Genomic DNA, 23,254 nt, shown 5'->3' with positions numbered 1-23,254 from the left:
CTTCCAGTCAGATAGGCATCTAAAAACTTGGAAGAAGCGAACACAAAATAAAATTTAAAAATCCGGTACCTGCGCAAATTATGTAGATTAGAACGATAAATCGTTGTCTTTAAAACAGGAATAAAAAAATAAGACAAGTTTTGTGTGTTGCATTATGAAAAGCAATCAAAAAGTATATTTCAAATTCTTATAGCAGTAATACATCACGATTACCATATTTTTTTAAGGATAAAATTAATCGTAACGCCGGCGGATAGGAAACATTTTAAGTCTCATGTGTACCTTCGTTGCCTGGGGTTTAAGAGAAGAAGTCTGCGATGCAATTTCAAACCCCGCACCAACCCATGCGAAAACTGTTACCTCCCCATTAGTGAATAAGACAAACACAAAAAAATATTAAATTTGTCCACTCCGCAGCAATGATTACAGCATGCTTATGTCTAGTCTCCAACGGTTTCACAGAAATGACACACCGCGTAGAACAGAAAAAAAAATTGAGGCCTAGATGAACTATTGACAAAAAAATTAATACATACTTAAGTTCAGAAAAAGACAAATATCCAGTTACGAACCATAAAGGGATGTCTTCAATAAAGCATACAAACGACAGGCTGGCAGATAACATGCCTAATTCGTTCCACCATAACTCAAAACTACAATGAAAGTGAACAACTTTCCCTCTTTCCCGGTTTGGAGACTCGTTTGACTATTTGATCTATATTTTCTTCTTCAACAGTCGTTGTAATTTTCCCCCATGACTTCTAGCGGCCCAGATCTTTTCTTTGTCATGAGTCGAATGTAAACCCACTTAAGTAAAACCTCTCTGAATTGCATTTCACCCACACGCTCATTTACTGTGAAAGTTCATGGCTTGAAAAAAAAACCCAATTACATACGTTCTTTCGTGGTATTTTACGTATAAATCAGGGTCGCTTTGAGCGATAAAGCCTAACGTCCATTTATGTAGCCGAAAGGCACCGCATCTGGAGAAGGGAAACGAATTATAAGCATCGATTAAAGTAATCGACTTTCGTTCCAACCGGAGGTCATTGTAAACGGGGCCCCGATCGTTTAAATCCCGTGTGGTGTATTCACGGCTCATTAATTTCGTTCCTCGATCACGCGTAGGCTACTGTCCCTGCAGGCTGGAGGTTTTCTCTCTCTCTCCATCCGGGGAATACATTAGAGAGAATCTGGGCGTCCGAGAAGATGGTGTTCAATCACTCGGATCGAGGCCCCTGATAGTCCGACCTCGGTTTGAATTACGATCCGAGGTCAATCTCTCGGAACCTGTCAGACCGAAATACGCAACGTGTTTCTTCCTCAGTGTCCCTGGGAGGAAGGGGGAGGAGAAATAAAATAATAACAGCGATGCCCAGTCTTCAATTAGCCGTAACCACCGTCGTAAATTAAAACTTAACCTTATAGCGTAAGTGTTGCTTTCCAGATCATTGGATACGCGGATGGTATATATTTTTGTGTTCAACCTTTTTTTTTTTCTACGTTATTCGGAGTTACGAGAAAGAAAGCTTCACTTATTTGTGGACAGGGACCACTCCAGGGCCGGGAAAGACGGGCAATCTCCCAGGAACCCACACCGGCCGATTAAAATTTTTTCTGTTGTTCTACTAAAAATATAGACATTAATGGGAAAAGAAATTTTAAATCTTTTGTGGCATGCGTCATTTAAAGCGCTGACCAATATCCAATCAAATTCATAATATCATACAAGAAAAACTTTCAAATATATTTTATCCCCCCCTCCTTAACAATGACGCTATTTTACCAAAATTCGATCGGAAGAATTTATAAAACTAAACAGAGAATAATTTATTAGAGAAAAAAATAGTTTTTTTAAAAGAAAAATTAGCAATACCATCGTTTAAAATGAAGTTTCGGATTTTTCTTAAATAGTTGTTTAAAAGAAGTTATTTTTCAAATTTTCCGTGGTAGGAAACACGGAGGGGGGGAGGGGGGGCTAGATCACGCTCCCTATGGATCCCGACGTCTTAAACCTTTTTTACGTAAAGCAATGCAATGTGAAATCATTTCGTAATTCATATGTTTGAAGAAATTTGAAAAAAAAAAAAAATTATTGATTAAACTTTTGTGTGTGTGTGGGTCGGTAAAATTTCGTTTAAGAAGGCTTGTTCTGTCTGAACAACTGTCCTAACCTACAGCTTCAACTGCTGAAACCAGTTGTTGGGTTGGACCAAGCAGCTCTTTCTCTCTGCGTTTCTTGAGTTCCTTGAGAGTCTTATAAAACCAGCCTTGCAAAAAGAAAAGTGTTTTTGGCACGGTTCGCACCGCCATTGGCCTACTCCACTTTTTTCCTTAATTATTGGTTTTTCGGCGGTGACAACTTTCCTGCGCAGTTTCTGACTTGCGTCGGGAAGCGATGCTCGACTCGTCTAACCGCACTGTCGGTTGTTCGGAAGCAGTTTCACTGGCGCATTTCACCCTTTTCTCCCTTCAATCACTTTTTACATGTGTTTTCACCTGTAAAAAAATGATAACATTTTATAGAGTGAATACATCATCTTGTTTTTTGACGTGACAACGTCTAATAAATCGCTGAACGCCGGCTGCACGCACGAAAAAGTGTCCCGTTACGCACATTGTCCCGTTACACTGTGTCCCGTTACGTTCATTGTACGCTTGCGCCGCATCTATCTCTCTTCCACTCGATTGGAACAACCATCGATTTGACTTTTTCGAGGCACATTAAACTTGAAACACTCCCATTCGTTTCCTACTTTTCCTATCATCGTCCTATCCTTAACAGAATAACACAGATTGGAAGAAGTTAAATAGCAAACATGTATAAAAGTTATAGTTAAAATAATCTGTTCGTTAAAGTAATAAACATATTTGAATTAATGAGTGCAAATAAAAGTAAATTTATCAATTAAATTGTAGATTTCATTTCACTCCTTCTTTGTACCTATCCTTACAAAATATTGATAATTCAATAAAAAATATTCAATTTTTATTCATAAAACTAAGCAATCATTTCATCAATGTTTTGTTATGACGTTGTCACGTTAAACTATCGTCCGTAAACCGACTTTACAGACAACCAATTTTTTTTTAATAAATGCTCAGCATTCAATATTAATATATGAACCCGGGTATAATAATAATTATTTTATTTCGTTAAGTAATCGAGATAAAATAAAGTTGATAATGAAAAATTTTTAAACATTCTGAATGTCTATACTGACTTCTTATTTTTAATAAATTATGCATGTGAGAACAAAACCTCACTTATATAAATGCACTTGAAGATACACTTTAAAAAGTTTATATTCACAATAAATATATTTTTTTAATTATATGTATTAGTATTAAGTATCAATCGCTAAAGCATATGATTTCAAAGCACGTATATAATTTGTATTTGTATATAGCAATTTTTTTTTTCCTTTTACATTCGGTCAATTTTTGTTGCATGCTGCGCGCGCATTGTAAAAAATTTACTTTCATTTATTTTCCCCCTCATAACGTGCGTAAAGAAGTAAAACTTCAAACACGTTTGTGTATCTACAGCGTTTCTGCGCTGTTGGACGTGCAAAAGGGAGCCAACTGCAGGTGGCATTCCTCCCCGCATAACTCGGTTCGTTTATCGAGCGAGGATGAGGAGGAGGAAGGAAGGAGGAAGGAGGGAGGGTGGGAAGGAGGGAGGTGGAGTGTAACGGTGAGCGGGACCTGGGGGGGGGGGACAGGACTGGGTCAGTGGGGCAGCCCGCGCGTCCAGACACTTGACCACGCTTCCTGCTCCACCGCCTGCCCTCCTCCCCACCTTCCCCGCCTTTCCCTCCCCCTTCCCCAACCCCCCACCCCTTCACCAACACACAGAAATAAGTATTTAGGCACATAGCAAGGAAGATATAAAAAGAGTCCCATCTCAATGCTAATAACTAGAGACCGGAAAAATTCGCGGATTGATCTCGCGATAGGCTAGGATCAAAATACGCTTACCTTCATGCTGCTTCAGTGATTGGGCCACATTTTATCTGCGGGACTCTGAGCCAATGAAGAAACCTTAACAAAACAAGTATCAAATCACTAACATTTTTTGACAGGTCTAAGGAGTTAGTGGCCAATGAGCAGGTGGTATGTTGTCTGAGTGTGTAGATGTTTGTAGAGTCTGTCCTAGAGGTCATCGAAAGCGCGAATTTTTCCGGTCTCTACTAATAACTCGGGGCAGGCATTTTTCGCGAGAAAAAAAATCTGACCGCCTATTAGACTGCGAAAAGGTATACCCGCACCGGCGGTTCCTTCCTTCTGATAGGCGCGCTTCTGCGAGAGACGTAGTTGCCTTATTCGGCTGAGCTACTCAGGACGCATTTGTTTCCGCAATGAATTACTGTGATTGGCGCTGTAATAATCGACTTGTACCTGAGTGAAACTCGCCCAATCACGAAACACAAGACGATGCTACAGTGTTTTAACTTTCAGCTAGTCTCTGAATCTTTTACGCGAAATATGCACGGCCCTAGACAGTATGCACCCGCTTATCTGTGTACAATGGTGTGGAGTTCATCCTGCTGCCAGAAAATAAAGCGAATCTCCCCAGGTGTGGTCCGAGCCTGACACGGCGGCGAGTGTTACGCCAAGATGGCGATCCTCCCGTGTGAGAACTGCCCACAGTTCACTCGCGAGACGAGCGAAGGACCGATCAACCAGCACCAGGGCCGCAACTAGAGTCTCTGGCACCCGGGGCATGAATGGATTCATGCATCGTCGTCGTCCCCCCCCCCCCTCTTTTTTTGCACATACCACACCAATAAAGCGGGGGGTCCGGGGGCCCTCCCATGGAAAAATGGTGCTATCTAAGCATTTTACATACCTACATGTAACAGTTTCGGTGCTACTGTACCTTCCACGCATGAACCCACTGTGTTCATAAAGTAGTCCGCATAATCACTAGACTTGTTCATTAAATATGTTGGAGACGTTACATTGTAAATCAGATTAGACATTCCTGGAATGCAATTTAAAAAACGTTTTACCAGTTACCAGTTGTAGTAGGAATTACAATGCAGGCGATTTCGGCGCCCCCACAGCTTTGCGCCCGGGGCGCTTGCCCCGCTTGCTCCCCCCCCCCCCCCCCTGACCAGCACGCGCGCCGGGTCGCGTCAGACAGACGGGAGTTGACTCTCGCTTCAGAGTTCGAGGCCTCGTGTTCGCTCCCGGTCGTGACTGCAGGCGCCTCTTCGGCACGACTCGGGCGTCTCCGGCCGCGCCCGAGCAGGCCGGCGGCGTGTCTCGTGTCCCAACCCCACGCCTACGCACAATACTTTTACAAAAGATCAAGGGCAGTTGCCCCCCTAGAGCCTTAGAGATATAAAATAATGTAGCCAAATGCAAAAAAAAATACATACTTTTCCCACAACTTGCCCCCCCCCCCCCCAATCCCCTATGCCATCGGCTGGCGACGCCCTTGCAAAAGATTCCATTGGAAACCAGTTGCCAAGAAATGTGTACAAATTTGCATCCAGAAATACCAAATTTCTGCCTTGAAGGGTGGGAAAGGGGTATGGGGGTAGTTTTTTTTTCGAAATTTCCTTTTTTTATATAAATTAGTTGAAGACAACAATTTCCCCCCTTCTTTAAAACGCAAAGTGTGCTAAATTACATCAAAAGGATTTGTTTGATTCATTATATGTAGAACGTGATCAAACTCTTTTTATATATATACTAGCTGCCCGACCCGGCTTCGCACGGCTATACTAATGGAAAAAAAATTAAGCCACATCTCCCATTTACAGTTAAATAAAAAATAAATAAAAAAAAATTCAGTGAAAATTTATTACAATGCTGTATAATGTACCGGAGAGAAAATGAATAGCACCGATGGTTTCCCGACTCGTGCACGCAACGTACAACTGATGTACCCGTACTTTGCTACGGCAGTCTACAGGCAGATCACTCTTGCGCCGCTCATAATACATGCCCCTCGTTGTGGGTACGCCACTGCCGCGCGATGCCTGTTGCCATGGAGACGCAGAAGGCATGAACAATGCAAAATACTGTTCTCATGCAGACAAATTACCCACTGTTGCCTGGTTTTAACCACCTATGCTATGGGATCTAATTTTCGGAAAATGTCATCCTGCGTAACATAAGGAACATTACTGTGAAGTTTCAAGTCTGTAAAATATATATACTTGAAAAAAAAGGGCAATTTTTGATATTTAAAGTACTTGCAAAATTTCAACGGTGATGAGGACTGCACTAACAATGAAATATCCGTTGCCATAGAGACGAATGAAGCATCAACAAAGCAACAGCCGTTGCCATGGTGATTTCCTACCAAAAACTGGAAATAAAAAAAAAATTAGGGGTGGACTACCCCTAACATTTAGGGGGATGAAAAATAGATGTTGGCCGATTCTCATAGATACCGGATAAGCACAAAAAATTTCATCAAAATCGGTCAAGCCGTTTCGGAGGAGTATGGCAACGAAAACTGTGACACGAGAATTTTATATATAAGACTAGCTGCCCGACCCGGCTTCGCACGGCTATACTAATGGAAAAAGAATTATGCCACATCTCCCATTTACAGTAATGGTAAATAATAAAAAATTCCGTGAAAATTTATTACAATGCTGTATAATGTACCGATGGTTTCCCGACTCGTGCACGCAACATAAAACTGATGTACCCGTACTTCGCTACGGCAGTCTACAGGCAGATCACTCTTGCGCCGCTCATAATACATGCCCCTCGTTGTGGGTACGCCACTGCCGCGCGATGCCTGTTGCCATGGAGACGCAGAAGGCATGAACAATGCAAAATACTGTTCTCATGCAGACAAATTACCCACTGTTGCCTGGTTTTAACCACCTATGCTATGGGATCTAATTTTCGGAAAATGTCATCCTGCGTAACATAAGGAACATTACTGTGAAGTTTCAAGTCTGTAAAATATATATACTTGAAAAAAAAGGGCAATTTTTGATATTTAAAGTACTTGCAAAATTTCAACGGTGATGAGGACTGCACTAACAATGAAATAGCCGTTGCCATAGAGACGAATGAAGCATCAACAAAGCAACAGCTGTTGCCATGGTGATTTCCTACCAAAAACTGGAAATAAAAAAAAATTAGGGGTGGACTACCCCTAACATTTAGGGGGATGAAAAATAGATGTTGGCCGATTCTCATAGATACCGGATAAGCACAAAAAATTTCATCAAAATCGGTCAAGCCGTTTCGGAGGAGTATGGCAACGAAAACTGTGACACGAGAATTTTATATATTAGATATATATATATATATATATATATATATAAAAAACAAATATAGACCACAGTTACATCATATATTTTAAACGCAAAGTGAACAAAATTTCATAAAGTAGTGATGAAGTTCTGTTTTAATGGGAGGGGAACGGGGGTATGGGTGTGGTTTTTCGTAATCTCGTGTAGTCAGTGACCTCCCTCGAGGTTTCGAAGGTCAATTGCGCAAAGTTACGGCTCAATCGGATGAATGGTTTAGGAACGCATACGAGACAAAGCAAACAAACATTTATATGTGTGTGTGTGTGTGTGTGTATATATATATATATACACACAAGAGAAAGTATTTAAGATGGAACACTATCTGTCTGGATTATGTGTAACTTATGAAGTTCTACAACTATCGCGAATTTTGTTGCTGTCGCAAAATTATTTTATTGAAATTATTTGAAGTAATACCTTTATTTTTTCCATACTTCGTGACTTGTTACTACTCCAAATTATTTCAATGAAATTATTCTATGACAGCGACAAAATTCGGGGTTGTTAGAGAACTTCATAAGTTACACATAATCCAGACAGTCGGTGTTCCATCTTAAATACTTTCTCTATTATTTACAATAAATATGCTGTTCAGCTTAAACTTCGAAAACTGTACCAGCCTTAGAAGCAATTCACGTGATGGAACTGCAGCCAAAAGTTTTTTTCGGTTGAATTCAGACTCAATCTGTATAGTCCTAAAATCAAAGTGTGCTTCAAGTTTACTTTTCTGCCCACAGAATCTGCGGAATAATAGAGTGGCTATAGCTATGCATATTGTTACATATAACCGGCGAAGTAATCAGCAATATCTGAAGAGTTGGTTTGGTCGATATAGACTTAAACTTGTCCAAGCAAGCGTGATGGTCCATATTCAATTTTAACAAACGCAACCAAAGTTTCATAAAAAAAATTACTCACAACACATCTCAGATTATATGTAGCTTTATTTTCCTATGGCATAAACGAAACTTTTCTACAAGATAATTAAGTGGAAAATAATGCAATTCATTTTTATTCAAGCCGGCAGTTGTCTGTTATTTTTAACATTTCATAGAATTGCTGAACTATTTCCTACGAATATATTATTTTACAGTAACTATGTGTTAAGTAATATTTTGTGAAGGAATCGCAAAAATTTAAATTTCCCCCCCCCCCTGTTTCTAAAAAAAAATGGTTGATTTTTAATTCTTAAGAAAAATTTTCATTTTTTCTTAATGATATTACACAACTAGTGGAACCTGTAGAATAATGTACAGAAATAAAATAGCAAGTGTTACCATTTTGTGTTTTTTGTCACATCCATTTCTTCTCCAACTGTCAGTTTAGCGTGTTTAACAAGCAGATTGATTTGGCAAAGAGCAGAGACAAAATTTAGATAGTTCTCTGAAAGTATTTCGTGAAAAAAAATTTTTGTCTAAATTTTTTTCGAGAAAAGTAAAGCAATGCATTTTTGGAGCACTACACACATTTACTAACAATTTAATATTTTTTATACAGGATATATGAATTATTTTTAACACATACAAATCACTATTAAAATAATGTGTTATCTTTATTTGAAAGTAGTAAATAGTTACTAGACATTGTTTAACTTGTAGAATGTATATGCTATTGTTAACATAAACGTCACTAAAAAAATTGGTGCCATCGTTTTTGTAACAGTACCCTAAAAAAAATCACAACTAACCTGACGACTAAACACACAAATAACAAAATACAGAAACGAGAGTGGGAATAATTTATTTTTTACATACCTGTAAATAATTAAACTTTTCGAACATTTTCTTCATTCAATATTCACAATTTTGTGTATTCGGGACAAAAAAAATGAAGCCCAGATGCATGATATATATTAAATTGTCTTATTAAGCTAAGTAGTGAAAGTACAAATTATTATTATTTTTGATGGAAAGTTGTTTTTTAAAAATATATATGTGCAGGTAAGAACGTATTTCCTGAAAAAAAAATGCAATGCTTGACTTTCTCCGCAAAACATTTGGACAAGTGATGTGTTGGAGAGTGCATGTGTACATAGAGGCCGGGTGCAGGGCATGCGCGGTGTGTGTGCGCCCCACTTCTCTGTCTCACTGTCCTCCCCCTCCCCCCGCAGCAGACGCCGCGCTGGGGGTGCTCTCCTCCACGGCGCGCACCTTCGTGCACGACGGCACCACCACGGAGTACGCCACGCGCCTCGTGGCCACGCCGGCCGGGGGCGGGCGCGGCTACACCCGGCTGCTGCTCACCACCTCGCGGGTGCTGTACGACGCCGGGCGCCGGCCTCCCCAGGCCGCGCCGCCGCGCCCGCACGTCGTCTACCCCTCCAAGCAGCCCTTCGCGCTCCCCTCCCGCGCCGACGAGCGGGTGGTCAGCGTGTTCGCCCTCCCCGAGACCACCTCGACGACCGAGCGCCGGTACGCCGACGATGCGCTGGACGAGGCCCTCAGGCGGTCCAACGACGTGAAGAAGAAGTTCGGGCCGGGCACGCAGTTCGCCGCCTACGAGGACCCCGCGCCCGTCGCCGCGCGCTACCCGGACGGCGAGGACGACAGCTCGGAGAACCAGCTGAAGGCCAAGCGCATGGGCGACTACTTCGTGGGCGGCGGCTCGCAGGAGGCGGACCTGAACGAGTTGAAGCCCGCGAAGGTCGTCCGCCCCGTCGACGGACTGCCCACGTTCACCGTCCGCCACGACTTCGCCCCCAGCGGCTTCTCGGTGGACGAGGAGGACGAAGACACCACCGAGAGTCGGCGCGCGTCGACCGCCAAGAGCGGCAGGCCCAGGGGCGGGAAACTTCTGTTCAGGGGAGGCGCGCTCAACAGCCTCAGGAAACTTGACACGGTCACGTATTACGGCTTTGCGGACTTCAGCACGACGGTGGGTGACACGGTGATCATATTCATGCCCAACACGAAAAATCCCGATGTTCCGAACGTGCCTGTGACGTCTATGACTGGAGCAGCAACGCTGTCGAGTGAACTAGTGTCTGTAGTGACCACCGTGAAGACTTTCATGTCACACACGCCAGGGATGGTGACACGCACGGTAACAGGCCATTCTCTGAGCATGCAGACAGCTTTGCCCACGATGGTGGTGCTGCCAGAAACACCCAGCTCAGGAATCCGAAACGACAAGGCCTTAGAGTCATCAACAGAAGTCACTGAAGCAGAGGTAGATGAAGTAACGGAACCTCCTGAGAGCACTTACGATCAATTATCATTTGAACAAACATCGTCTTTTCTGGCCCGTGAACAAGAAATGTTTCAAAGCACAACTCCTGATGCAGTAGCTTCCTCAGAATATGAAATTGAGCCTTCTCTGGTGGATGTCACTATGTCTAGCACTATCGAACCTACGATATCGGAAGCAGTGAGCACTAGTGACCAAGAAGTTTTAGAGAGAACACCATATTTAACAGAAATTATTTCAGAGCCCACAGAGCTACCATGGACATTTGCAACAACTAGAACGCAAGCAATAAATCATGGCGACAACCCAACACCAGAAGGTCTAATTAAGGCTATTGCTGGTACTCGGGCGTTAGATGGTACAACTACTCTTTTTACTTCACTTATATATGGAACCTATGAAGCAGGTAAATACACGCAAGTTATCCACTCTACATCTAGTGTTTTCTTTTTTGTGGATGAAACCACAACACCTTACTCACAGGAGTCTGAAACCATAAAACCTACAGCAGTTGTCGAGGCTCCACCTTCAACTGAAGTGCTTGAAGCAGTTCCAACTACACAAGCTACAGTGGAACTGCCAGCTACTACAACCGAAGAATCAGTGACACAAACATCCACAGATGAAACACCAAAAATAGTTCATGATAATGAGACACTAAGTACAGTACCAGTAGAAACAACCACAGTAGAAATAAATAATGATGTGGCCAATGAAATAGATTTTGTCCCTGGTGCCAACTCAAATCTAACTGATCAAACTACTGCACAAATAGATGAAAGTTCTGAAGCAATTAAAGACCATTCCGAAACCAATGACAATACAAATGATGTGGAACCTTCGCAAGGAAGCATATTACAGCACATAGCTATGAAAACATCTGACCTAGAACAAATAACTCAGCTTATCCCATCCAAGATTTTTAAAACATTTACATATTTCACTACATTTTTTATTCCAGTAGGGCCAACATCAACCACAACTTCAATAAGGTCTAGAGAAGTAACGACAGAAGAAATAAGTTTATTGACAAAGGTTATTGATGTACCTAAAACTTCACTAACCATGCAAATAAGTTCCAGTCCTACAGTAATTGCTGAAAATTTGGAAACTAATGAACCCAAACTCAATTTTAAACCTGATCTAAAAAATAAAACAGAATATGATTTAGAAACTGGAAGTGATTATCCAGTAGATATTTTGCAAACAACAGAAAATCCTAATAACGATATAACAGAAGCAGAAAGTACAACTGAATCTTCGCCTTTCCCCACACCACCTATAAAACTCAGTGATGCAGTTGATGTCAATGAAGAAGAAATAGATTTGATATTCAAGACCTTGTACACTACATTCACTTATTTGACCACATACTTCCATGAAACCACAACTAGTGTCGCAAGTCGAGAAGTTGTTGAGACTAATGTTGTAACATCGACTATTGATAAGAATTTCCTAACACGTGAAACAGATCCAGCTGTAGCTGGTTTGCTTGGAAGGGATGACTCACTAGTCATGTCTGAGATCACACCAACTAGTGTAGGTGTTGGTAGGCCAACAACACAGTACTTACCAGAGAAAATCACAAACCCAGATACGGAACTATTCTCATCTGTGATCGATTCAGTTGATTTAGAAAAAGAGCTTGCATCACCCACCCCAACACTTGACAACGAAGTTGGTTCCACACATCTGGACGATGGCAAACCGAAGACATTTTACAAAACCTACACTTACTTTACAACCATATTTGTGGATGATGAAACTACGGTAACTAGTAAGACTGAAGTATTCACAAACATTATTACCCCAAACAAGCAATTTATTGGTGTCTCTAAGACTGCAATAGAAGCTTCCTCGTCTAAAAATGTTTATGAACCTCTCTCTACAACCATAACAGATCAGTTAGAATCTCCACAATCAAACATACCAAACATAATTCAGCCCACAAGTGAATATACACCTCTTCGTTCACTAGTGTTCAAATCTACCCCACGCTATTCCTACAGCAGCACAATATTCAGAAATAACCAAAAAACAGAAAATAAAATCTCTCCATTTCAGGATAACTTTGAGGCAGTAGATGATGAAGAAAACAAGATATTGTCTGATGGAACACCTTACTTGGACAGAGAATATGCTTACAGTACTACTATATCACGACCACGTGTTACCCAAAGGATAGAAAAAGTAGAAGATACAAAATCACCCATTGCTTCTAGAGGAATAAATGAGAACAATGAGGGAGAAAATGTTGAAAGGATGGTTGTAGAAAGTATGAGTACTGATGTCACCAGTAGTACATCTGGAGGTGGGCAAATGCTCATGCTAGAAAGGAATGACAGGAATTATCCTCTAGATGATCAGATAAGTTCTGAAAGCAATACAGAAGAAATACAACCATCTGCCACTTTATTACTACAAACTTACTTTACAACTTTCACATTTTTCACAACACTTTACAAAGGTACATCTTCAAGCGACATTGTCAGTCGTTTAGAAACTGTCACAAATGTAGTAACAGAAACTCTAAGTCCTCAAGCAACTACGCAAGTTACTGAGACAGATGACCAGTCACTCCCAATAACATATTTCACAACATACACATACTGGACCACTCTGTACAAGGATGGCGCTTCGACCATCACAAGCCGTGAGGAAACTGTGTCCAACATTATTACTCCAACAGCCACAACAGGAGATTTCTCAACAGAGATTGTGTCTGCATCCAAGCCAGTGAATACTATTCCTGTAATTCTACCATCAGAGTTATTAGAACTGCCAAGTTCTTTAGGTTCAGACCCAACTGAAGTAATCGAACCTTCAGCAACATCCACAGAGGTATTGACATCACCCACTGATAGTAATGAGCTAGTTACAGTATACACTACTTACACATATTTTATGACCTCATACATAGGTGATAGCACTGTGGTGAACAGTCGACTGGAGACAGTAAGCTCAGTTCTGAACAATACTACACCGGAAAATGATGTCAAGTCAGGAAGATCTTTAGGTGGTACCTCCCCACAGGAACAGTTGGTGGAGGAAATTATAAAAAATTCCAAAATAGATGGTAAAAGCTCATCACCTTCGCTATTACCAACTGGCTTGTTGTCCACCATACTCACAAGTCTGGTAAATAATGGAACTACTACACTTTATTCAACTGACGTATTTGGTACATATATAGATGGATTTTATGCAAAAGTTTTAGAAAGTTCGACAACAATAGTTACTCCAAAACCATCACCTGTTCCAGTTTTGCAAGTCACAATTCAACCAACTGGAATTATATCATTGAATGAAGGTCGTATAATAGATGCAGATGGTGTTACTACAACATTTTATACAACAAAGGCTATAGGAACCTACATTGACAATCTGTATGCACAAGTAATTGAAAGTTCATCCTCTCTGAAAGTCGATCCTGAAAAGCAATCATTAATTGCTGCCTTAAAAACCACAGCTGATCCTTTCCGCACCGGCCTTGTTAGAATAATAGATGGTACCATTGTTAAGGATAACACAACCACATTTTATGAGTCTAAAGTTGTTGGTACACAAATTGATGGGCGTTATGCACAAATAATTGAAAGTACATCTAGTTTTAAGATAGACATGACATCAACACCTGTGCCAACAGGATTGATATCTGCCAGCTCAGTTAAGACTGGAGTAAAAGATATACTGCCCACTGCATCTGTTAGTACTTTGCCATCTCCTGTGGTTATTGAAAGTTCAATTGATGACGGAGAATCAAAAACTCAAACAGACACAGAAGAAAGTAGTGAAAGTGATCATGCAGATGATGATGAGAAAGAGGACAGCGATGAAGAAAACGATGAAGCTTCATCACCGGGTAAGAGCAGAGTAAAATCGAGACTGACGTTCCCCACGAGGAAAAACACCTTCACCCCACAAATAAGACCTTTCGTTATAAAATCACGCAACAGACCTGCTTTCAATCCTAGGCATAAAAGTAGTGCTACGACTATAACAAGAAATGCAGTAACTCCCACAATCACAGCATCACCAGCTAAATCAAATGAAAGAAGTGGTCCAGGTGGAGGCTCATCAAGAGGACGATTTTCTAGTAACCGGAGACAAAGTTCACAAAACAATGTGGCTAATGAAATACAACCTAGTTCATCCTCTGGATCAAGAAGATTTTCTCGTAACAGAGGAAGCTCTACCTCTGGTATATCTCATGGCTCATCTACTTACCAAGGTAGGGCCAGAGGTCGTTCCTCCACATCTGGAAGAATATTTGCTACTTCTACATCAAGTTCTGGATTCCCATCAAGACGTGCAAGCATATTCAAAAGCTCCCAAGGACGTGGTTCTTCTAGTATATATCCAGGTGGGGCTGGAGGGAGACTGCGTATACGTCCCACACTTTCATCGGGATTTGGGCGAGGATTTTCAGCAACAACTGGTGTTTCGACCACGCCGAAATCGTTAGATGATACATTAAGTCCTGACGATACCACATTAACTGCAACAGAAGAAACTGATCTATATGCCGAAGAGGACCAAGAGACACCCACTCAGCCAACTAGTACTGAATCATTTAGGAGAAATACAAATCCACTTTTGAGACTACGAAGACCACCGAATTTGCGAACACAACAAATTCAGAGCACTTCTCCAAGAACTAATACAACTCCATCTAAGAAAGGCCCACGTTCACGGAAACAAAATAATGAAAATCGTACACCATCTACTACGCCAAAACGTTTGCAGCCTCGACCAGCCTCCAGTATTGCTAGCAGGTACAATCCTGTGGCAAACAGACCTAGGCCTGGCAATAGCTTGTTTCCACCTAGAGGTCTTTTCAGGAAACAAGAACCAGAGGAAAATGAAGAAGAAAATGAGAAAAATGAGGAAAGTGAGAATGAAGAGCAGGATAATCAAGATGAAGATGATGAAATTGCAGAAGAAGAAATAGGTGATAATGACTATGAGGGTTCTGAGAAAACCGAATCAAAAACGACTGTTCAGCAAGCTAACAGAAGAATAGGTAACTCATACCAAACTGTTCAAATTCGTCCATTTCCAAGATTTCTAAGAAAACCTAGGTCAAAACGACAAGCAGAATATGGTACAAGAAGGGAAGGTAGCACTGCCAGAACATATGGACGCTTTAGGCGCCCAGGGTCGAAACCAGGAGCTCAAGCTCAAGATAGAGCTGATACAGTAGAGGAAACCGTGGTAATACCTGATCCCCCAAAATCAAAATCTTCTGGTACAGGAAGGTTTACTCCAAGACAACGTAATCAGGCACCGCAAAATACTCAGAAAATTCGACCAACATCATCAACATCCAATTCAGGAAGATCTCAGTTTACACTGCGAGAGAAGGACTCGAGCACAAGCAGCCGTACGAATTTCAAGCGGCCATCAACATCGTCATCTCCACGGCGGAGGACAAACAAAAACAGTCGTTCTGAGACAACTCCTGCTCCAGCTGCACAAAGACCAAAACCCCCTCGATTAAGGACACAGCAAAAACAATCACATGCACAGAAAACACAATCACACACACAGAAAACACAATCACACACACAACAAACAGACACAACATACACAAGAGCCAATTCGCCAAGGTACAGAAACTCAAATGGTAATACTAACAGAGGCAGGGGAAATACTAGAACACGCTATCGCAGTGAGACTTCAGACTACGACACATTTACATTCACGCCCACCAGTTTTGATGGCACAATAACAGTGACACACCAGGTACCAACAGAAGTAACTATTCCAGTGTTAAATGGCAAGGTCACTGAATACAGAAATATAATCACAGCTAGCCCAAGTACTGAAGTATTGGGTCCACACCAATATACAGCTACTGTTGGTAAAGAAGGAAACACTGTGTATTTTCTTACGAGTGAAGCAACAGGCATATTGCCTGGAGGAGTGACAGAAGTTACTCAATTCTTTCTTCGTGATTCACCAACCACCAGTGTTATCTTCACACCTACTGTGATTAGAGGTCGGAAAACATCATTCTCCCATGTTGTTCCAAGTACAGTGTATGCAGTTGAGAAGGTTGTAAGTACACTGCAGCCCCAGATTAGTCCTAATGCACCATTGGCCAATATTCTTTTATCACAACTACTGTTGGGAAACCTTAACCTTCAGCCTAATATTAATCCTCTTCTTGCTCTCAATAATAACAATGGTCCTCCTCCCTCTCCAACAACTGAATACAAAACACGCACAACAAGTTATGTCACAACTGTCACCAAAGGTACATCGACTGTTATCCCTCTGACTTTCAGAGGAAAAGAAATTCTTACCACAATCGTTGACCAGTCCGAAGAAGTAATAACAGCCACTGAATTTTTAACAGAAACAATAGTTGTGACACCAACAGCTGCCAATAATCAATTAAATTCTCTTCTACTGCCAGCTTTGCTTCAAGCACAACTTTTAGGCCAGAATCAACCTCAAACTACCAGTAACCCATTGTTGGGTTTACAGCAACAATTATTACAATCTGAAAATGCTAGGCTTCTTCCGAATGATGTTCCAATTCTGGATGATGAAGTGAGGAGGCGAGGAATACAAACACGACAAAGAACAGATGATGATGCTGACAGACTTGCAAGAGAATCAGAATCTGATGAACTTTTTGAGAATAGTAATGATTCTCTTCAAGTTGCTAAAGATGACAATCAGTCCCAAAACTCTAAGCCAAATAAGAGGAGAAGACTGAAAACATCAGACACAAAACCACCTGATCCACCACAAGCACCAGCAGAAACAAGTGTTGTAACATTATATGTTTCCGGAAGGCGACCAGGAGAGTTCAGTACTGTTCTGTCTACTGTAACATTGGGAGAAGAATCTTCTAGAAGAAAAAGAGAATTACCAAATATGTTTGAAAAAACTGTCACAGTACAACTAGAGACTCAAAGAAATGACCACAAATATGGTTCCTCTGCTGGCATCATTAAAGTAGATACATCAAAGTTTCCAGATATTGTCAGCTCTTTCACTGATAAAGACAATGAAATTACAAACAATTTTATAACTTCTGCCATTAATGAAGTATATACTGACATTAGCACCACTGAAACTCAAAGTCTCGAAAGCATGGTGGGTGATGTCAGTCGCTACATATCTGTGGTGCAAACATCAATGAAAGTACACTCTGCAAACCCTTCAACAACACGGAAAGTAAACGAATATGATGCCTCTTCAACTGCAATCAAAACAATTAATGGTACCGGTCATTTTTTATTGAACAGCCCCGCTGAGTTTCCCCGACTCCAGCGAAAGGGCAATATTTCACTAAACAGGGGCATTATAAAATCCCAAAAACTTTCTGAAAACCACAAATGTTATGCTTCTTTCATGACTATGAATATGTGCAGTAGAGGTACACCATTAGATGACTATAGATCTTTAAAAAGAGAAGCTAGAGACCTAACATCACAGTCTGGTGAGCAACATCATACTAATAACAATATGAGAAAAAGGCGCAGAAAAATAGTAAGAGTAAAAGTTCCCATTCAAAGAGGCAGAGACAATTCTGAAGAGGAAAGTGATATTTTTTCTCTTTCTGAAGCCCAAAGGAAAGAAATTGTTCCAGATATGGATACCTCAGAACAAAATGACGATTTTCTAAAAGCTGGTGACAAGCACAAACCCATGATGCGTCGAGTAAAGGTAATTAGAAACCGTAAACCAAACAATGCTGAAAACAGCAAAGAAAGAAAGGATGACAACAGACATGTAAAAAGAGTACTAGTGGCACGTAGAAAAAGACCACTTGGGCATGAGTTGAAACCAATGCACAGTCAAGAAAGAGCAGAATTGGAGTCAGCCGACCAGACAGTAAATCAAAACTCGTATGATGGATCAGCTGTGAGTAGCAATGAAGACAATATTGAAGGAAATGAAAAACCAAATAGCTCTGTGCATTCAAGGTATCCTGTGAGTTCTTCTCGAAAATTAATTCGTGTGACTAAAAAACATCCTCTTTCTGAACTGCCAGTCACACATAGCAGCAACAAAAGGCGTATAATCGTGACTAAAAGAAGACCAGCACATAAAACACACTCAGCTATATTAATCACCGAATCTGTGTCTATGCCTCTGCCAACATCATACTCCTATCAGCCTATGTTGGCACAGGTAACTGAACAGAACACAGAAGAAAGCATAGATACTGACAAAATGGTGGGGATCTCAGAAGTTTTCGTAAGTGAAAGCACTTCATTTACGACTGACATCAAAGCAACTGGCACTCAGAAAAGTTTTAATCCAACAGTTGAAGCCACAGAAACAATTGGTGATCATAACAATCAGAACATAAATACCGAAAAAAGTGAACCAGAATATACATCTGATGACTTCTCATCACTATACAAGACAGAGGACGCAGAAAAAACATTTTTAAAAAGCATTACTACTCCTTTATATACATCAGCCATAGAGTCGACTGTTCAGGAACAACAGTATGGCACATTTGGCTCACTACTTACACTGTTGAGAAAAGAACAGGACTCTATTGCCTCACTTGATCATTTAAGCTCACTGAATAATGAACCCAGTGTTCCAGAAATTGTAGCAACAGAAGATTTAATATCTAGTAATCCACCCTTGGAAGAAGGAGTAATTGATGAGTCAATAAATAATGAAAAACTTCGAAATGTGGCAGTTTCTTTGATCGAAAAAGACCATCAAGAAGAGGGCACAAATGCAGAGAGATCTAAACAAGTTCAAGAAAATGATACTGAGTCACAACAAGAATCAATTACCGAAACATCAGGAGACAAAGTAGAATCAAGTAGCACTTACGAAGGTCCACGATTTATTCGCCCAACACGTTTTAGTATTACCAGGAAACCTGGAAGAACAAAGTTGTCGTTTTCTGGTCAGAAACGAAGAAACTCGTCACCATCAACAACCCAGAGGACTACGCCTTCAAGCGATTACAAAACATCGTACAGAGGGAGGAAATCATCTTCTAGGTCGTTTGGCCGAAGTAGTAACTCTCCTCGCGGATTTAAAGGTTCTACAAGGCTGCCCAAGATAGAGGCAACTGACTCTTCATATACTTATGGGCATGTAGAACCAACTAAAGAATTAAGTTTGTTGAGTTTAAATGAGGGTGTCCATGATTCTGTAACTTCATCTAGTGTAAATCCTGTTGAAGTATCTTCGGAAATTGTGACCACAGAGACGCCACCCTTGCCAGAAATAACAACAGCAGACAGTCCTCACATCAACACAGAAATTCCACTGACTAGCCCAACACAGCACATTACAGCTACTCCCACCACCTCGCAAAAACACGATGATGTACAAACCAAATTTGAAGTCTCGGAGGAGGTAGACACACCTGAAGAACAGACGGACTCTGAACAGCCAACACAAACAGTAATGCCAGCACTCACAACACGTATCTTGACCACCACCAGACTGCGCACTTACACATTTATTGTGACTCGTTTTGACGGCACTGATGAATATGTCACGTCTACTACAGAAGTCAAACCTCATGTGACAAAAGTGACACTTACCGAGCCAGTGACGACAACAGTGGCCAGTACGCAAGGTATGTTTTTGAAAGATTCTGTATTTTCTTAAACCTATTTATTTCTTTGTGTTTATGTTACTGTTCATTCAAAAACTAACTGAAAATCACATTCTTGTCAGTCTGTCTGATTGTTTTTAATACTCGATAGTGGACAAACTTCTTGCTCTTTTCTTTCCTTTTATGAGTGTTCTGTCTGTGAGGTTACTGGGAATGTAGTATTTGAAAATCTATTGTAAAAAGTATTTTTCTCCATTTCATTATTCCATCACAGCAACATCAACAAACTTTCATTACAGAATAGTGAAAGACACAAGGGAAATGGGGTAGTTGCTTATTGTTTCAAGCAAAGTCTTAAGTTCTAGGAACAGCCTTTAGACGGAGTGTTCCCTGTTATTTGACTGCCGTCCAGCTAAGCCTTAAAAAAGTAATGATTTGTGAGTGACATCTTGCCATATTGCTGGCGTGAAGAACTTTAGTCCACAATGCTCTTGATTTCTTAAATGTTTTTGCCCGTTTTAGTGTGACTGAGCATTTGGGATAGGAAAATGCATATTAATGATGATTTTTATTTTTAAGTCAGTTAAATAATGAGAATATTAAATGAAAAAAAAGTGATGCATGATCCTTTGAAACTTCAACGAGAGCGAATTCTAATCTTTCAAGAAAACATTCTGTACACTTGTATTACAAAATATTTATAAAGATTTATTCATACAACAAAACAACACAATTTAAGCTCTTAAATTCAACATTCTTCATTTTGGCACATTCTTTAGTTTGGCAATTATCACCTTTTTTATTTTTTCCCATGTGGATTCTTGTTTTAAAGCGGGGTTACCTATCATGTTTGCAAATTTTAAAACTTTGTACAGCCATAGTTTTTGTTTGTATTCCTGATAAAAACTGTATTGACTTTTATAATCCGGCAAAATCGGTGTTCCGACACGGTTGTGATCCCGAATGTGCCAAATTAAAAAGAAAGTTTGGACTGTTTTTTTTTTTTCAAGAAAGAGTCAGTGGTGAAATATTTATGTATTTGATACGAATGTAAAAAAAACCATAAACATGTATAGGTCCCTGATTTAAGATTCTTTTTTGACATTTGCCATAGCTGGTTACACTGGATGTCTTAAGAGAAACCTCAATAACGGTTCAGAAATGACGAATATACAAACACTTTATTGTCCATTATTAAGGTTTCTTGTGACATACAGTATAACCAACAATGGCATATGTCCAAAAACTATCTTAAATCAATCTTCCCCACGAAGACGTAACTGAAGTTTGAAAGAAAATTTACTGTTACGCTTAAATAAAAATCTCAGGTAATAGATAACTTTTCATAACTCCAACATTTACAAGTATAAATTCAAGTAATGATTTTTCTTTAACATAATGAACATTATATATCTTAGTTTTATAATCAATTTTAATACTTTGTTCTTAAATGAATTTTTTAATGATTTCTTTAACCAAGTCATAAATAAAAATATTGTAATGTTTTAAAAACACTAAACACACATGTCAATGTATGATAGATATGCTTACAGTAACAGGAAACACAATTCCTTTGCGTTTTTTTAAATCCCGGAAAGGATGGTTCAGGACCTAATGGAATTACCCTTTGCTACATTCCATTTCCTGATTGCAAAAACAAAAAATTCTAAGAACGTGTGTACATCCCAATATCAAATTATACTGTGCTTTCATTATTTGTCACAACCATTTTACCTCCGCCAATGGAGGGTGAAGGAGGGAAAGGGGTGATTGTTGTTGTGGGGTGCCCTACCCATGGAGGGTGAAGCGGGGAAATTTATTGTTTTGGGCTACTTTACCCATGGAAGGTGAAGTGGGGAAGGCGAGATCGTTGTGGTGTACCCTACCCATGGAGGGTGGAGCGGGGGAAGGGGTGATTGTTTTTGTGAGGTGCCCTACCAATGGAGGGTGGAGTGGGGAAGGGGTGATTTTTGTGGGGTACCTTACCAATGAGGACGGAGCGGGGAAGGGGTGATTGTTGTTGTAGGGTTCCCTACCCATGGAGGGTGGAGCGGGGGAAGGGGGGATTGTTGTGGGGTGCCCTACCCATGAAGGGTGGAGCAGGGGAAGAAATGATTGTTGTTTTGGTGTTCCCTACCCATGGATGGTGGAGCGGGGGTAGGGGTGATTGTTTTGTGAGGTGCTTTACCAATGGAGAGTGGAGTGGGGAAGGGGTGATTGTTGTAGGGTTCCCTACCCATGGAGGATGGAGCGTGGGAAGAGGGGATTGTTGTTGTGGGGTGCCCTACCCATGGAGGGTGGAGCAGGGAAAGGAATGATTGTTGTTGTGGGGTGCCCTTCCATGGAGGGTGGAGCAGGGGAAGTGGTGATTGTTGTTGTGGGGTCGAGGGTGTCTATGATGTTGTTTGGTGGGTGGGGCGAGTTGACGGGTGGTTGACGGGTGGTTAAGGGGTAGACCCATTTCCCCGGGGGAGTGGGGACCGATACCTCCGAGGGAGTGACGCTGGGAACTGCTTGTCCAGCGGCCTCGGCGCGCCTGCTGGCGACCGCCAACCCGAACGAGGCGCGCCTGCACCTCGCCACCAAGGTGATGAGCAACGGCGTGGAGGTGATCGTCGCCGGCGACAGGAGCACCTTGCCCGGGGGCGACCCCTCCAGCGTGCTGCGCGTGCTCACCTCCTCGCTGGCGCGGCCCATCACGCTGTCCGACCAGATGGTGATGCTGCTGCCGCCGTCCGAGGCCCAGGTGCGTTCCTCGCCCGCCGACATCGCCGGCGTTGGCCCGCTTCGATAGAACGTTCAGTGATGATGATGGCGACTGCAATGTCGACCGAAACACGTCGGTGAATTATTCGCCAAGGACGCGGCTACAACCCAAAAGCTAAGCCACTTCAGACAATGGCCGTGAAAGCCTGCGAACATTATTTTCTATAGAACGTTTTTTTTTATTTTTTATTTATAGGTTATGAAAATTTTGTTTCTTTTTGTACGTTCTGTGTTACATTCAAACTCACGTAACAGTTTTAAACATCGACTTTTTTTTATGGTGTGACATCTTAGCTCTCGGTATACAGTAGGTATTTGGTTTGGAGTATTTTCGTCAGTGGGACGGAAGTATTTATGGCGATGGCGCGAAGTAAATTCGGGGTTTGGTAAAAAAAAATTTCAAGTTTTTTTTTGTCATTTTAACGGAATCGATTCATTGTAAAGTTTGACATTT

At 41.1% G+C, this 23,254-nt stretch overlaps 1 protein-coding gene across 2 annotated transcripts in view; it reads left to right on the top strand.

The window, feature by feature from the left end:
- Positions 1-23,254, top strand: part of LOC134535040 (mucin-3B) — a 204,606-nt gene that overhangs the window by 132,325 nt on the left and 49,027 nt on the right. The window contains exons 3-4 of one of the 2 annotated variants that reach the window (XM_063373872.1): positions 9,403-20,055; positions 22,557-22,780. In XM_063373872.1, the coding sequence (XP_063229942.1) occupies positions 9,403-20,055; positions 22,557-22,780 (10,877 nt within the window). The remainder of the gene's footprint in view (positions 1-9,402; positions 20,056-22,556; positions 22,781-23,254) is intronic. The other variant, XM_063373873.1, reaches the window with a different exon arrangement.

This window comes from Bacillus rossius, chromosome 8 (genome assembly GCF_032445375.1).
Source record: "Bacillus rossius redtenbacheri isolate Brsri chromosome 8, Brsri_v3, whole genome shotgun sequence".
Taxonomy (NCBI): domain Eukaryota; kingdom Metazoa; phylum Arthropoda; class Insecta; order Phasmatodea; family Bacillidae; genus Bacillus; species Bacillus rossius.
This window is presented reverse-complemented; position numbering and strand designations above follow the sequence as displayed.